An 18,961-nucleotide genomic window follows, 5' to 3' on the forward strand; every position below is an offset into this window, starting at 1 on the left:
TATTAAATGGGCCGCCGAAAAAATAACAACGTTGCAAAGTTAACCGTGATTTTTTTACATGCCAAGGATATCACAGTTTTGTTTTTTAGTTTTCATTAACATATTCCAAATACGAAGCCATTAAACTATAAACATATTTGCAAAGTGTCACTTTTAAAGGTACAGTAGAGTGTTAAAAACATCAAAAAATCTGCACCACCTCTAATGTAAAGATAAGTTTTTCTAATAAAAATGATCAAGGGACAACATATTCACGTCCTGTTAAGTTAAAATAAAACAATCTCTTTGCTTAAACTGACACTAAAAGTAGAAGCAGAACGCTTTCCTGTTGTAATCCTGATATGAAACTGACAAACACGCGCACATTAAGCCAACAGATTGCCGCGACCCAGACCGCACTATTTAAACAAGTTCAAAGGGCAACAAAAACGACGCGTGGACCATCATTTATCAAACTCCTTGTAAAAAAACTATTTTTCCGCAATAAAATAAAGACGCAGTGAACAACCAATATCAAGCAGATTTTAAATAAAACCTGATAACCAGAGGTACTCACAAAAATGTAATGGGAAAGAAACAACAGCACGCTTTTCAAGAACGCAACCTCAAAACAATTTACTGGAATCTAGTCTCCTTAGTGGAGGTCGCAACGTATTGGTGGTTATTAATAACGCACATAGATTTATGACGAAACAGTGCACCGGCGGTGTGGGTTTCATATGTCCCCGACCCCCTCACCTGTTGCGATCACAATGGTCAACGAGCTGTGCGGTGCGCTCTAAGCAGTTCATCAGTCCTGAGAGGAGTCGAGTTACGGGGAATCAAATTTCGAATGCCCACAATGCTGACAATGTTGATCTCGTGCCTATACAGAATTCTAACAAGACAGGGCGTTTCTGCGCAGGTCGAATGTGTTTTTCGCATTTACATTCTTCACGTTTGCGCACAGGACAGAGAAAGGTTACCCCGATATTTTTGATTGCCTTTTTTGCCACGGCCGGTGTTAAAAAATAAGGGTGATATATGTATGTTACTAAGACAGGCCTTAAAAATGTAGGTCGACATCACTTTGACACAAGTGATGTGTCTATGTAATTGTATGTTTTCTTCCTTTCGATATGCAAAAGGCAAAACCAAAGTCTTAACAAATTTAATAAATGCGTGCTAAATCAGACACAGAGGAGTCTTTTGATTAACATGGCTTACTAACAACATTTTTAGTGCTTTCGGACTGTTTGTTTGGTAGCTTCACTAACATACAGGCGGTATAAAAAGTGTTGAAGGGTAGCACATTTTTTAGCTATTGATACACCAACCAACGGCTTATCATCAAGCCATACCAAAGTGTATTTACCCAAATAATTTTCTTGTTTCATTTACGGCGATACCTACCAATAGTGTTTATCTTAATTGTGACAATTGTTGGTAAAATGTGAATATTATTTTTCTCCCTCTAAAATTACTTCGTTTGCTGGTTAATCGTTAATTTTCGGAAGGTTTAATGTGTCCGCCTGGATTAAACACGTTTGTTTGACTTCAAGCGCTTAAAGCGACCTTTGGATCTTTCGATGTAGTTAATTTAAAAAAATCAAAACCGCCTTCTAGGGTTTCAGCCCGATGTTAACATTTTTCATTTATTTGTTCTCGTCCATAATAACTTTTTTTTTTTAATTATTAATTAAATATTTAGCGATATCATCATTATGGATCAGTATCTATGCTTTCGGATTTTCAACAAAACACGTGTTCAGTGAAAAAGTGAGCTTTTTAAACAAAATATAGAGAAAGATCGGCGATTTATATTGATAAACTAATATCGTACCTCACCAGCAGAATTTATTCGACAAAGATAACCTGAAACCTAGCCATTACCTAGTCATCAGTATTTTGGCCAACTTTGCATAATTGAGCCATTTTATGAGCAGTTTTAAACACAATATATTCGTTTTGCAAAAAAAATGCAGTGATACTAAAAGTGCATATGGTATGTGGTCTATTTAAAAAGTTACTGTTTTACGCAAAATAGTACTTTTATTTATATGACTACATAAGATGTAAACTAACAGCGGGCAATCTGATAGTAATTTCGCTACAAATCGCCCCTTCCTGATTCTTGTTCTAAATATATTTTTTAACCCTTTTGAATTACGATCGTATTCGAAAATATAAAAACGTAGCTCAAAAAGACAAAGGAAGAGTATGAAGTTGAGCCACTTTCGTCAGAAACGTTTAATATTTGTACCGCAATTGAAATGGTAGCATTTTATTTTATAATTCACGCCCAAAATAAATCCAACAACACCTTTGGAGTAAAGCCACATGAAAACTAGTCATATCACACTATAGCTCTACTAAGATATACGTGAGACCGAATAAAAATGTAACTAAAATTAGACGGATTTCTTTTGTCTAATATTTACCTTTTTAAGCGGTTAACGATATTTCACCAATACGCAGCCTAATTAGCAGTGAATAATTGGCATATTAACGTGTTACAAAACAGTAAATATATATTAATTGTTCTGTCGCCAACCGAAGAAATTGTTGATATTGACTGACAGGCCTTTCAAAAAAAACACAATGCACACAACGGATAACCACAGAGTCATACATATATCAGCCCTCATTGTCTTAAATGCATCGTTTTATTGCCTATCACAAATGGCTAAACTACATGCACATTGTACAAATTGTATAACAGTGATAAACAAAACTTGTGTGAAAAAACTTCGCGTTAAAAGACACGAAATGTCAATAAATTATTACAAATGTGCGTCATTGAACTGTTATTGCTGCATTTGTCAACTAAATAATAACTTAAAATTGGCCTGCTTCGCGTATTGTGCAAAAAATGCGTCCTATAGTGTTTGTTCATATTTTCGATGCTACGTTTGGACTACGTTTTGTAATTGGAAAGAAAACAATATGCCATATGAATTTCCAGTAAAGCGTGTATTTTTGAAAAGCCCTTTTAGAACGGACGAATGCCCTTTAATACTTAACTTATTAATGTTCACATATATGACAGGAAATATATTGCAATAAATTGACAAATGATTTAATCTTATATAAAACAACGCTATCTTACCATAATAACACAACCTTGTCAAGACTATTCGTCAAATAACACCGCATTGCTAACCACGCGGGTTAACAACTTACTCAGTCTGCTACTGCTGATGCTTCTTTACTGCCGTCCAGAAGCCCACTACAAAGTTGTGTCTTAATGTGTGACGGATGGCCGGTTGACGCTCAAGTGCACGCCTGCTTGACGTCGCTCTTGCCCAAGTTTGTCTGGCTGGGCCACCTTTCCACCGCTTTAGGTCGGCTTTTTAGTACTTGTAGGTTTGTTTCTGCCGCTTCGTTGTTCGTTTTTTATTGATAGGTCGCGTGACAAGAAGTTAGGGGTGCTCAAGTGCTGTCCGAACGACGCTTCGAGCGTCCATGCTGATAAGTATTTTAAGAGCCCAGTCTCTTAAAATTAAACTTGGAAAATAAACAAATGTTCATTTTGTAGTAACATTTTTGATTTATTGGTGTACAACTGTATTTCAATTGAATTATTTTAGTCGTGAAACTGTAATATAATGTTAAAAAGATGTTTTTGTACGATCGGGAGATAAATTTATTATTATCGCCAGTCTTAAACATCGTGTTTAAATGTTTTAGGCTTCTTTCTAAAATTTGATAACGACTGGTCAAGCCTCAAACACAGCTTTACGGTTTACAAAGCGTGCCATTAAACAGCAATATAATTACAGTAATCGAACGTAGAAGATTTGTGTGAAAGTTGCTTTTAAAATTAAATACTTTATTTGTTAGTTACAGTAATAAAAAACAAAAAGTGTTGTGGTCATTGGTGTAACAAGACAACGGAAACGCTTCGTTTTATAACGAGTCCGATTTTCATTAAAGCTAATAAATAAAGCATGGCCTATATAGGCTTCGTTTTTATTTTGATTGTACCATTTTATTTGTACCGATTTAAACTAGTTTTATTTGAGAATTTCCAAGGTAAATGTTTTAATGCCGTTTCAATTACTGTAGTCAAGACAAAAACTAACGAAATAAAACTAATAATTTAACCCAATATATTAGAAATTAAAAATTAAATACAACCTTAAATCGACCTTACATAAATGGTACTTAAATAGTGAATTCCAGATTAGTCAAATAGTATAGCACAATTAATAAAAACGATTACTTAGCTTGGCATGGCTGTCAGTGATTGTCAGTGTTGTTTTTATAAGTATTATTTATTTTACTTATAGCATCGAAACTGACCTCATGAAGAATTCGACAGGAAGATTCATATTTCATCACAAGCCGTTTTGCAAGAATGTCGCGAAATCTGTCATTGCGCGCCATATTAATGGCGCTTCACTTTCCATTTTCTTTAATCCAAGTAAAAGTGCCGCGGCCTGTCACGGACATAGATTTAAGGAAAATGTTTCGGTGGCCGTCGTTGATGTGAAATGTATCACAGATTTTTGGGAAGAGGCACGAGGACTCGCTTTGCGGAGCCGACCACATAACATCCATCATCCGGACACGCTACTAAATTATTAACCGAGTGACGCGTATCAAAACGAATAATCTGAAGTCCTAATTAGGAGCCGTTAATGTCGGGGGATCAGGGGTTATCGCAAGACGCGAAATCAAGGAGTAAATGTCTGGTCGCTTGCAATTAAACCTTTTCCCTTGGAGAGACAACACCTTAGTACGTAAAATCTCTAATCGACAAGTTTAAGACTACAGCAGAGAAGTTATCGACTTCAATGCGTTATCCATCACTCCTTGCCCTTCTCTTTAGTTTATCGATAGGAAATTGCATTGTTACGTGTGCTCTCAGATAATAATAGGCTAACCATCGTGATATTTTGTTGCAACCTATGTGACCTTGGTTTGCTTGCTAGTCGAAAGTATACATGAAGATCAATCGGAGAGCATATGGATGGTTCAATTTCTGACATTCTACCTGAGTTGAAGGACAAAAATCTCCACTTCTCTTTTACAAATCACAGAAAACATTAAAGTAACGGTCCAATTAACTTTACAACTGGCAACATTTATATCGAACCACGTACATAGATCATGATACGCGTGTAGAATTACTATTACAGGCTGATTTGTGTTCAACAAATTGGAAAGTGATAGAAACACAAGTGTGCGTGACAATTGAGCATTGGTGTTCTAGGTGAAAAGGTGAAAAGGCTATATTGATATGAAAGGAGCGTCATCGACTTCTTAGCTGGTCTTCTGAAAATGCTCGGGTGCGCTAGCAACCAGTTTATTTATTTGCACAAGCCCTAATTCGCCCAATAATAGGCAAGCGCAGTTCGGTTCGACTAAATATAGCCAATGCGTCTGATAGAAAGCATGTAGTTATCCTACCTACGCCGTTTTCATATAATGTTGTAATATTGACTTGCGTTCTACAAAACGCTAATCACTCCTCCAAATCAGTATCTATTTCCCTTTTTAACACCACAACTTGTTTGTTTACACTAAAAAGGTGACTGGTGAATATGATAAATTTTGGTAGGATGCGTATTTATGAAACAGACCTTTGTGTGAATGTTTACACAAAGTTAACAATTATAATTATACCTAATTTTATTACAAAAGAAACAAATTTATTATTCGCTGTTTTAAAAAGGCCACGAGTGCCAAAAATAGGCCCGTAACACCGAACTTGTCTTCCTTGATTGACAGCGATTTGTATATTTGGACGCACACGAACAATCTTCATAAGAAAACATTAGAGTTTCGCCACAGTTCAACATATTCTTACTTTCATATAATGCTATTAATAGGCGCTTTCAGGGGTTATTGATAGAAAATCGATGGAAATGAAAACCCAAAAGAAGTTTGCCTTAAAAAAAGAATGACGCGCTTAAACTCTAATTAAGTTACCTAACCTTGTTTGTAACCCTAGTTCATTGTGTTTTTGGACCATTCAAAATAACTTTTTTTTTGAGCCCTTAATTGAAGTATTTTATCAAATATAAAACGTTTTAAGTAGGTAATTTTGGCCAATTACTTTAAATCCTTACATTAAAGTTAAAATTGAGGGCACCCCTGCTTATATTATTCAGTTGGAAATAACCATATAATAACGTATTCAATTTTTTTAATTAAACACAATGATTTATTTAACTGTAAACTGAACTCGTAGATTGAGATTAGTTTTCAACGAACGACTGGATTTCTTTCTTATGACAATATGATATATATAGCAAATATACAATCGGGTATGAAGTTTATTTAAATGCATTTTTAATTTTACAGAGCAGAAAATGTACAGAGCAGAAAAAAAACATTTTGAAATGTCATACGCCAAAATCTAGTTCTATGTAGAGATTATACAAACTGCATTATTAATAAACCTCTTTTTATGAAAATACAGCTAAGTTTATAGGTATATTCCATTTTGTACTAGTGCAGTAATTCCTAAATATTTGTTTAACGTCCGTATGGTACATTGAAGGTGTATATTTATCTTTATGGAAAACCAGTCAAGCGTATAAAATGCTTGATTTCGGTTGATGTTTGCAAGCTGCGTTACCTGTATCGACTTAGCATTAATGCACGACAGAAAATGGTGGGCCATAGCATTTGTCTATCAGCCACTGGTCTTCAGGTAATTGCTGGCTACATCCGATGTCATATATCACTTTTCAGATTGATAAAGGAGGTGGCCTGTATTGAGTTTTGTTTCGGACTTGACCGTACTTGTCCTGACAACGTAGCTACATTGGTATATGCTTTTTGACAAATCGGATAGATAATATTACTTTAGAGTTTTCTATTCATAACCGTAACAAAGGTAAAACCACATAAAAGATTGTAAATGACAATGGGTTTTAATCACAGAATATAACCTGATTAGCCGAACAAAGCAGCGCGCAGTTCGCGTGTTGAACTTGATCTCAGGCCAGGCGATCGCCAGATAAACTGTCTGCATAGCAAGCATCCGGACAAGCCGTCCGGCTGCTTTTGTTTTGCTTTAGCCGAAGGTCGAAGGTGATTGACGCTAAGGTATGTGAGGTGTAGAGTTACCAGGTCCGCGGTCCACACACTCACATTTCTAGACCCCGAACAGCGTCTATCGCTTGACTTGCTGCAAATCAAAGATTGGTATCAAGTCTCTATTCGAACGGAAAAAATCATCACCTCGACCCAACAGTTCCCTAGTTGTAATTTATTGTAGGCAGCCAAAATAATTGCATTTAATAGAAATGTTATATACAATTAAAGACCAAAATCTTGCCGTTCGTTTGATGCATTAAATAGACATAAGCACACTTAACATAAAACTTGATTCGTCTCATGTTTAAAATTATGTCTAAATGTTAATAGCAACCCACCGTGTGGAATAATGCGATAGTTGACATCTATTTATAGCTCGGTATCGCAAACGATAGGCAGGCATCACGATAGCTGCTGACAACTGCAGTCCGAAATACTAGTCATTATCGCTGTTTATTCCTCGCTTCAGTTTATTGGCTGCACCTGCGCACCCATCCCTAAAGCGAGGAACCCGATACGAGCTAAAGGCCACACACCGTCATAGGCGCTGACAAATTCTTGGTTACATACATTGGGCTTTCACTAAAACCTTTTCATTAAACTATGATTGTTCCAGATGTGATGGCTGGGTTTATATAAACTTTTATTCTGTATTATAAAAAAATCTCTACAATTTTGTTAGATGTACAGTTCTTGTCTTGATTGAACTTATATCAATATGTACCGGAGCGGAACGATGTCAAGTCCATGCAGCTGGCGAGCATTCTAGCAATAATCCAAGACGCAAAGCCCCTTATCTATGTTGGCTTTCGACAAAACACCCCATCAAGGTAGATTACTAAAACATTTAAACCAAACAAAACAACATTTGTCTGTGTTGGATACAATACTAACAAACTTCCAGATTTTATATTTCGACCGAGCGTAGTATCGAATTGTGACGCACAATCGCCGTTAAGCCGGTCATCAATAGGATTGTAATTGCAACTTTTAAGGATAAGTCATTCTGGGTTTATTGATTGGTTTCAACAATCTTGTTCACTGTATTCTATTTTTAAATGCAACCCTCCGCCAGTCGAGTATTTAAAGTGGCAGCGATAGGTGTGATTAGTTCTAAAAACAGCAAATGTTTAGTTAACCAATTGTCAATTTATTTAAAAAAAAAATAGGAATGCTTTCTGTTTTTTCGAAAATAAATCTTTTATAAAATAGGTGTCGATTGTGATTTAAACTTTTTAAATGCATTGGCATTGCCAGATTCCACTTGATGCGTTTCAGCTTCTACCATCTGCAAAATTTGCCAGTCGCCGGTTGCATCAGACAGAAGCGGACCCTCGCACAATCAGATAGATTTTGAACTTGGAAAAGCAAGGCTGGAACCGCCACGAGCACGTACGGGTGCCAGCGCCCGACTACATTTTGAAGCCCATCTTAGGACTCAAGGCGCTTCGAAATCAGTTCCCATGAAAAGTTGATAAGTCAAGCAAACAACGCAGCGACGAACGAAGGCACAACCAAGGTGATTGACGTTTTCCGTTTCGCTTCTATTTTCTCGTTGTTTTAAGATTTAAAAACCAGTATCGTTTTTCATGTACAACGTATGGTTAACCATAAAATATTACCGACTTCCGATTGGATGGATTTAATTAAGCCTTTGTCTTTATTGAAATTAACCAATCAGCAATAGGATTATGTATAATAAATACACTAAATGTGTGCCTAACCTTGACCTACTGTTTTACTTTATTTTATCTTCCTGACTAGAGCGTGGTTGTAAAAAAGTTTAAAGATTTTTAGCGGCACTTCTCTAAAAAGGGGCAACGAATAAAAAAGCTATTGTGTCAATGCAAGACACCCCGAACCACCTTACTCATTGTTGTGAGATCAACCGCGTCGTGACTGACATACAAGCTTTTGGAATCGCGTCTTGACTTGTCGCCCTAAAGATGGCATAAGCGTGGTGTCTGCACAAACAATGTCATCCCTCTTTAATCTAAAGCACTTCGCCTATTTCTTCTACAGAATGTGTTGACAAACCATTTGATCGGCTGTTAACGAATCTTCTCCGAAATTTTAATCATATAATTCAGTGGTTCCCAAACTGTGGTACGCGTACCACCGGTGGTACGCGAGAGTCTTTTAGGTGGTACGCGACAACGTATACATTTTGCGAAAACTTTTTGAAGCATCTATATCAATTTCCGACAACTTTCAACTTTTAAAACTTTCAGATTGGGCAATTTGCGATGTTGCGTTTTAGTTACCTTTAATTTGAGGTTCCATATGTTTATGACGTAACACTTATCTTGTTAAGTAATAAAACTCTAATTGTTAGCAGCTGGTGGAGAAAAAACAACTACATGAATCGCATTAAAACTATTTGCTGTGTTTTGTTTAATTTTTGGATTTTATGTCTTCCTGAAATGACATTTGTTGAACTTTAATACAGCTACATGCTCATTTTCTTATCTATATGCCAAAATAGTTATAGTTTAAGATATTCTAGTCGGATATAGGCCTAAATTAGTGGTACACGATCACTGTACAAAAGCTCAAAATGGTACGCGAGAAAAAAAGTTTGGGAATCACTGATATAATTGATAAAGGATATGAGCCTAATGGCATGATGCTCTAACATGATTTTTAAACTTTGTAAGTATTTTTTTCATTATTTTACAGAACAATGTAAGAAAAATATCACACCACGATCTAATCCAGTTCAATCATTCATTTGCAACCGAATAAAATATAAGCAACACAATATATAGCTTATCCAGAGTATGGTGTTCGACTTTGATTTCGCTTCGTCGTGACTAGATTTTTAAGTTACATTATTACGTTTACACTTCTTTCATTGTAGGTTCAACGTTAAGATATATTTAACATTGGGAACCTATGTTAAAAAGGTATTCAAAAACTGTGCTGTACAGTATATAAAGTTATGTACTTTCGACCTAAAATCTTTACATTGACATATTTTTTTTTATTTCGACACTGGGAGAAATAAAATTTACTTTTTAGTATTTATTTAAAATATATTATAAAGTCTCCTATTAAACATGACGGACATTGTAGTATAAAGTTATGTAAGTTTTTTACAAATTTGATTTATTTTAAATAAACCCATGGGTTGTATTGGTTGACTGAGAAACTGTAGTTTTAAGCTAGCAGTTGTGAAATAAATGATGTTGAACTTCAGACAAAGATTGGTGCGATCAATCGTCAAACACTTCGCTCACTCTCGATACAGCCCCAAAACCATCGTCATGCAACATTGAAAATACCCTTCATTAGTACATTTACGGAGCGTGGCGAAACAGTTTAACTCCAAGCAAAATGTAATATCGTGCATTCTACTTTTAATTACTGCTAAAATAAACCTACCACAAACTACTCCAATGATAATGTGGTAAAAATCAAATAAATAGTGTTAGTAGATAAATGCGATCTACATTAAAACATTTACCATTGGGTATTTTCAGGTTATCTTGTCCCGAAGTTGAAAAGGGGTAAGGTGGATTCGAGTTGGAAGCAAGCGTCGATTTTGATAAGCCAAGTATTCGAAATGAGCATTCAAGTTTTTCTTTGAAGCATTATTTTCACATCTGTGCTGATAACTTGAATTCCTGGCTATCGAACGCCTCCCACTGGACGATTTGGTTGAATTAAATATCCTTCTGAAAGGCACTACTTGATTTTTGGAAAATCTCATGTTATTCACAGGCTTTTCGATGATGAGTTTCTCTGCCTGGGTTTTCTGTAAAGCAAAGTTGGTAGTATTTTTTTCCATTTATATGAAAGGCAGCCAACCGTTGTCTTAAAATGAATCAAATCTGTTATTTGAAAAAAAATATATAAACTATTTGTTGTAAAAGTAATTTTTACATGATCATTATCACGGTAAAAACACTTGCTGATGCCTTAACAAACGATGCGTTACAACTAAAAGTGATTGACATAAGTTAATCCAAATCAAACCGCTAACCTGAATGTTTTCTAATTGATTCGAAGTGGTGATACAGCCTTCTTTTCGTTTCACGAAGACATATCCAAATTGTTTGGTAGAGGATATATTGCCGTGACTGTTTGTTCTAGTCCTAACTTTGCTTTCTGAAAGTGAACCACGATTTTTTGATTATTTGTGATTTCATCAGATAAATAAATTTACCTGAAACAAAAATATCTTGCCAGTGGCGTTGCCATCCGCAATTTTTTTTTGGGGGGTGGGCAAAAAGTTTGAACTTTTTTGTTTAGCTTTTGTCATTGTATTAACTGTCGTAACGAACACAAATAACGATGTTAGCAAACCGTTTCGAGCAGCAGCTGACTGAGTGTTAACGCAATACTCAAAAACCATTTAAAGAGCAAAAACTGTCAAAAGCAGTAAAACTACATTAATGTATAGCAGGGGCGTGCAACCTTTCATACTGCCGGGCCAAATATGTGTATTCGGATTAGACCACGGGCCACTTGCATATCTCGTCGTCTACATGTTAGTGCAGTAGTCGGCAAACTTTTATTGCGGCCTAAAGTAGTCTTTTCAGAGCTACTTAAAGGCCCACTACGTAAAACCACTACGAAAACAGTAGCGGATTCAGGCGGATATTTGGTTTTAAGGTGAAATATTCTACGATGCTTAATGACCAAAACACTGCCATGCTATATAAAACATTACATAAAAAGGAATATACGCGCGAAGCGCGAAAAATTTGCGTTTACCTAGAGTTAAAGTTGGCAAAATGGATAGCTTTACAGGCTTACCAGACCACATTTGGTACGTGCTGGGTCTTTCCAATCTGAGCCAATTTAAAACATTATATGCCACAGCAATTGTTAAAATAAAGTGCAATGAATGTACGGCTATTATGCAGCCAACAACAACGGTACATGATAACACCAAGCTATTCAAAAATAACTAACGGCCCACAGTTGGCCTACCACTGTGTTAGTGACTACCACAAAAAAATTGCTCACACACGTACGTTGAACCGAACAATACCACCTTAAAAGCGACAAATTTTCTCAGCTGTGAAAACTTATTTAGATCGAGATGTTTGTGGTAAAAAACTACTTTTTAGCTGCGCTGAGAGAAATTTGTTTCTTTTTTTTACAACTCACATGAACATTGAAATTGAATATAAAACAATTACATTTCAAATGAGCGAAAAAGATCAAACGGACATTTTTAATATGCTTTCTTTACATGGCCACAAGTAGCTATTCTAAAGCATTTCAAGGACAAAAAAATTGCTTTCACACAAAGTTGTGCACTTTCCGCAACAACATCCAAAACACATATTGTAGTTTTATTTTGTTAGCAGGTCACATTCTATTCTAATATGTTAGCAGGTCACATTCTGTTCTAATATGTTAGCAAGTCACATTCTATTATAATTCTAATAAACTAAAAAATTACATGCTATATAAGGCGACCTAGACTAAGGAACAGTCAGGAAGTTTCAATATTTTAACAGTTACCTGAATGTTTAATGGTGCAGGCCAAAAACCAAAGCACACCGCGGGCCACATATTTTGGTTCCGCGGGCCGCATTTGACCCGCGGGCCGCAGGTTGCACGCCCCTGATGTATAGCAAACGTAATATATTAACTACATCATTTGTGACGTAACAGTACATGACAATTGAAGGCGTTGCATGCCTGTGATCGACTGTTGTGGTACTGCTCATAAATGCTAAAAAAAACAAATTATTAGGAGGAAAATATTTATAAATTTTGGGCCATGGCCCCTCAGGCCCCCTCTGGCTACGCCTATGTATGTTGCTGTAAGTTTAACATGCGTTTAGCAAATTGATCAAGGAAGTTTGAAAATTATCAACGCTAGAAATGTTTTTAATCTAGTAGATGGTTCTATAAAGTAAGAAAGCGCTCGTCAATGTTGTTTAGTCACGATGCACCCTTAAGATTGTTGTATTAAACTAATGTACCCTGTTTGGTTAAGAGGTAAAATGAGGCGAATAGCGATATAAAAATCGATATGAAAGGTTTAACCCAGTGGTTCTTAACCAGGGTTCGATCGAACCCTTGGGGTTCGACGAAGCTGTTTCAAGGGTTCGGCGAGAACGTCCTCTCAAACATAAATGCTGTTATTTCAAGATAAATTCGAATCTTTTTTATGTCCCAAAGTGTATGTAACGTTATAAATTGAAAGTTTGGCCAATTTAACATACGGTATATAAATGCAAGTTTATAATTTGATTATGCCCAGTTTCAGCTGCTAGGAGGAAGAAACTAATACTGAGCGAAAATGTGGGGTTCAACGACCGCTTGCAGAATAACATAGGGGTTCGACAGGTTACCAAAGGTTAAGAATCACTGGTTTAACCTGTTATTAATGAACACCTTGCCAAGGTGAATTTTTGTGTTGATTGACCCCCTTAAAAGTGAATCAATGTGTTTGCTTAATTTTAAGGGTTAATTTTAACATAAAAAATACTTTTGCACAAATACCTTGTTAGCATAGCTGTGCAGTCGTGCGTGTCCATGCCCCCAACAAACTATGTTTTTGCTTATTTTTACTAAGTAAATGAAAAAAATAATTTTATACAATAGCTTTTATATTAAAAGCAACAACTTTTCAACCTGGGTGTTATTCCTAATATTGCTTATTTAGGACGTCACGTTAATACGTAACGTTTTGACGTTATCTAAGATTTTTTTTATGGCCCAAACAGAAATCCTAGAGCCGCGCCTGCTGGCCAGTGCAAATCTTAATTCAAAATCAACATAATACTAAATAACGTAACGCAGGGCAACTTACCGGCATTTTCAGACGCGATAGGTTCCTTGTTGGTTGGTGCCAAGTGTGTTTTTGCTTCTACGTTCAAGGTTCTTCGAAACGATGTATGATGATGCTGTTTTTGCTGTGGTGGTTTTAAATTTTGCTCTATCATTTCGCTCTTTGCCGACTCTGGCCTTCCAGGAAACTTTATGTTGGTCGTTTTAAGTTGTGATGTGTAGCACCCCAGTCGATTAAAATATGTCAATGGTCGTTTTCCAACAAAACTGCCGAATTCGGCTCCATTATATTTCACGTTTTGTCCAGTACTAAGGTTTCTATGATAAGTAAAACAAAGGGCGCTTGCATTCGATTTCTGTCGTTCCGAGAAAGGTCTCAAAACGACCTTTTCCGTGTTGTTACCCCGCCTTCCATTGTTTGATGATGTACCACTTAAGTATCTCGATGGCGTTTTGCTAGAGAGCATTCTGTAACTGCTGCTGTGTTTCTCTGATTTCCTAAAAGCGCTGCCGATGGTTTTCGGTGGAGCAGATTTTGCTTGAGTAGTCCGTTTACTGATAATAAGTTTTTTTGTTGCATTTGATGGGATTATTTTTTCTTCTTCTGGTGTACTTCTGTAGTCTCTGTTCAGAACATTCGTTAAATCGACGTCGAAGGTAACAAACCATTTTGGTGACCAAACGCTTTACAAAATTACTTGGTTATTATACAACAAGTAGTTTCCGGTGTCTCCATGTTAATGTCCTTTGCTTATCGTTTATTGTGATAAATAAGGAGCGGTAAAAAGTGACTGTCCTAATGGGTTTTTAAACTAAACCAATGGTTTATCTATACAAACTAGATGTTTTTAAACAACAATTTTTTGTGGTGGCCTTATAACAGGCGTGCACAATATATCTTAGATAAGGTGTTCTTAAAATGCTGGGCCGGCCTCTGTGGGGCGTTAAGGGTTATCAAGTGCGGTGCTTTTTTATTTATTTAATGTCAAGTTTTGCTAACAATAATACCTCTTTTTAACTACTCTTGTTCCAACCAATTATTACTTAACTTTTCATATAGGAACTTCAATGGTTTAATGCGACGCTTGCTTTCGAATCTGTTTTAGGCTGCTTAAAAATCAAAGCTGCGGAGTCGGATTTAGAGTCGGGACTCGGGACCAGACAACCCGAGTCCCAGTCCAATGTGGGCATGCGCAGTACCAAATTTTAAAACTGATATTGTCGCCAAATTTGCCAACTATGTGTTGTGAGTGGTTGAATTATATGACACCAATATGGAGCGATTGCAGAAAATTCACCTTAAATTAGTTACATGAACGGGTGAGATACAGGCTGCAGAGTCGCAACGGGACATGAGATTCGCACATTAGACCGAAATCGGACTCGGGATTCGGAAGTCGGACCCTTTTTTTTGTTGGCTGAAGTCCCACCCGGGAATTGGAATGGGGTTATTTTTAACCGACTACGCAGCCCTGCTCAAAATCACACACGTGTATATTTGTGCAGTTACTGCAAAATATGGTTCATGACTTTGCGATTCACACGTTTCTCAGCCTTAATTTTTAATAGTTTTCGCTGCGTGTAAGGCTACTTTTATTTAACTTTGCTACTCGGAAACACCGATTTGAACTATGTTTAGTCAAAACAAATTTGATGTTGTGCACATGGGTTTTATTTTCCTATTTTTATTTGTACCTCTTTTACAGACTTTTTTAATTTAAACTCCGTCTGATAGACTAGTTGGGTGGTCTGTTTAGGCCTTAGGGAGATGGGGATTTTTTACCGAAGTTAAAGAAAAAAAAGACAAATAGGCCTAACTACCAATATGAATTGGGTATGCTGTAGGGTTGCCACACGTCAGAATTTTCTCTGACATGTCAGGGAACTCAGTGTTGAAATGTGCGTCAGGGAGAAATTACAAACTCTGCTTATATGCGCGGAATCTGACCGTACTGTTTCGAGTCAATCGCCAATACATACACAAGTTTGTTCATTTTTTTGTTCTGTTCAGTAAATAGCATAGTATTCACAGGACGTAAGGCGTAACTTGGGCGTGCAAGGCTTTTCATTGCTACGTCACACGCGACCATGTTCAATACCCTTTAATCGTTTTTCGCTTTAGAAAAAAGTTTTTGTGTAATACGTTCTATTTTAGTCAGTTTTAGATGGAAACGTTTAACCAGTAGTATATTTATTCGTTTTATGCACGCATGACGCGAGTGTTTTCTGTCTTTTTACCATAAAAAAATATCAACTTGTGGCGTTTTCTTATCTGGAGTTGGTCAATGCAACCGCATTACATTTATCCAGGATTTCGCGTTTTAAAATATGGTAACCCTAGTATACTGTAACAAAGTTGCCAGACCAGAAGCTAAATTTGCCTGTAGTAAGTCGTAGCAGATACAAATCCTATAAATTTTATTTAAACTTTACTATAGACGTACTTTATGCATCTGCCACACAAATTCATATCTAAAATAGTTTCCCAGCTGAATAGCAAAATATTTTAAAACATCTTAATTTATTTTTGGGGAGACCAAACGTATTAAGGTCGCCGTGAAAATATGATAAATGATTTCCTAGTTTAGGAACAAAACTACGTGGCCAATTTAATAAAATGCGCTTACTTGAGAGATGCAGATTGAGTAACCGGTGTGGACGGCGGTGCAATTGTTCCAACAACACTGGGACAGCGGATCACCATTTTTATATTTACGCGAATAGTTTTTAATTTTTCATCTGCTAGGTTGATGCTTCTCGGAAGTTTTGATATGTCATCTTTTGAGGTATTGCTTCGAGGTGTTTCGTTTTCACTTGATGATATAACACACTGATCACTTTGATAAATTATTGTGTCTTCACTTGCCATTCCTATATTGTTCAAATTTTTCTTTCTATTTTGTTAGGCTACATATTACTAAATGTTTTTCTGGACATAGTTGAGGACAAAACACGGTATGAAATTTCCAAAAACGAACATAAAACAAGTTTAGGTATTACTAAATTGAGCAATATTTCGCAGGCTACATTTAATATTGTCGATTCCAAACTAAAAGGTTTGCAGAAAATAAATTTTAAGGAGAGTGTGAACCCCTAGTCTATGGTAACATAAAAAATGTAGCATAAAATATATTAGGTAAGTATATATAGGCAACTTAAAGCAATAGGGCGATCCTAAAATTGTGTACTTATAAGATTAAGTTGACATAATTACCATTTTAGAAACTAACACGTTAAGCACGGCGCCTTTGGGCTGGCGAGTTTACCTACAACACGCTGAATATGCTCCAAAAATGATTGGATCCACGTAATTAAAGTTGCCAAAGAATGAAGTATGTAAAGGCCTTTTTTCTCGTGCCCTCCAACAAGCAAAGTAGTTAGGAACAAGTTACGACCGCCGAGTATACAGTATTATAAGGAATTACGACTGCAAATGTAGAGTATTGCATCGTCGCCATGCCCCTCCCCTTAAACTGTATTTTATGCCAATTTGCGCCTTATTGTACATATCCTAGAAAAATGCTGAGTAAACTTGGCAAAAGAATGCAAAATACTAATCACAGGCCTAACCTATTTTGTAAAGGACAATTGGCTAATTGTCAATCAACACCAGAAACCAGAAACAGCAAAAAAGATACAGCATACTAGTCAATACAATCGGAAGCATAACGAAGATAAAATCTCTACGTTGCGTCTGCCGAATGTATGTTACGTAAACAATTTTGACTCTGAAGATGATTTTGACGAACTGTAATGTTGACCATAAAAATTTGCTTCTCGCACACTTGCCGAACAGCTATTTTAAAATTCAGCAATAAACCTTGACAAATTATATAAACAATGACCAAGTATAATAATAAGGAAATGCAATGTAAAATAAATGTGTAATTCGTATTTTGGTTAAATTAACACTAAATCACAAGGTGTTTATTACATTCATGACTCTGCTAACTTAATTGTCTTTAAAATATTTACGCTCATTAAAAGAGAAAAAATATTTGTTCAGTATAAAAATTTCCTGAAAAAAACACTAACCGTAACTAAGACCAATTTAAAATAACTTCTTACATTTTGTATGACTTCATATTACCGGTAGTAATAATTAACTGTTTGATACGTCAAATTAGGTTTAAAAGATAACAACTGCAACAAAGGTTGGCTAGCTTTGCATTCGGATATGTTTTAAGATAAAAAAACAGGACCCAGCTTAGGCTGATGACAAGCTGAAGGTGGTTACGTACCGTACTCATTTGTCAAGACATCTACACCAGAGAATTTTTTCCTATAACTGTTTGAAGGAACTCTTTCTCATTATTGCTACAAAAAGCGACTGGCAAGAGCGTATAAATTCGTTGGCTGCTTGGTTGCTCAAATTTTACTATTTGTCCGGACATGTCTTATCATCGTCGAACATGCTGTTGCTTGTCTACAGTTGAGTAAATAACAAACACGCTTAAATGGCGTTTTAATATGTATTATTATGTTAAGGGAATCGGCTTATTAATCGCAGTTTGCCAACTTCTATTTATTACAAATTTGCTTCTAAAATCAAGTACTATTATGTAAAACATATTAGGTTCCATTACAGTGTATCACATATTAGTTAAAGAAAGCTTATTTTATTTTATAGCAACTTCTTACCTTTTACCAACCGATCTCACACGATGACAAGTAGCTAAAATTTGAAAACGCTAGGCAGTAGAGCTAACAGTAAAGAGCTTTGTAGTGAACGGGGACTTGTGTATTCAGCGTTGAACAATGTAATATTGCTATTGTACCGAACTAACAACTAATCTCTCTATTCCTCATAACCTTTAAAAACCTGTATTTCAAGCGTAGTCAAATGTACCAGGTTTGTAAAACTTCTGTAGATATCAGTATACAAAGTTTTAGTACGCAACAAAAGATACATATTTACGTTGTTACAGTGGAGAAATAATGCTGTATCGACAAATAAATATTGCCTTTTTAATAAAACAAAATGATAGGTTCACTGCTACATTTTCCTGTAAAACATTGTGTACAGAATCGCGTCATAATTCCACGACTCGTAGTAAGACGATTTGTTTTACTCTGGGCGATGCAAAATACAAACACAAATTAGTTTTACATCGACAGTCTGATGTGTCAACTTTGTCCTAAGCTTCATGAAGAAATCTGATCGTTTGTTTTG

The 18,961-nt window shown here is 36.0% G+C and overlaps 1 protein-coding gene across 1 annotated transcript; it reads right to left on the reverse strand.

Moving 5' to 3' along the window:
• Window positions 1–6,278: 6,278 nt before the first annotated feature.
• On the reverse strand, window positions 6,279–16,709 carry LOC146168273 (uncharacterized). Its single transcript, XM_083389699.1, has 5 exons — window positions 16,416–16,709; window positions 13,811–14,412; window positions 11,018–11,142; window positions 10,499–10,789; window positions 6,279–7,123 (listed from the first exon to the last, which is right to left on the reverse strand). The coding sequence occupies exons 1-4, from the start codon at window positions 16,655–16,657 to the stop codon at window positions 10,511–10,513; spliced, it is 1,248 nt and encodes a 415-aa protein (XP_083245825.1). The 5' UTR covers window positions 16,658–16,709; the 3' UTR covers window positions 6,279–7,123; window positions 10,499–10,510.
• Between the last annotated feature and the right edge of the window lie 2,252 nt (window positions 16,710–18,961).

The sequence above is a fragment of the Ascidiella aspersa genome, chromosome 1 (assembly GCF_963924565.1).
Source record: "Ascidiella aspersa chromosome 1, kaAscAspe10.2, whole genome shotgun sequence".
NCBI lineage: Eukaryota > Metazoa > Chordata > Ascidiacea > Phlebobranchia > Ascidiidae > Ascidiella > Ascidiella aspersa.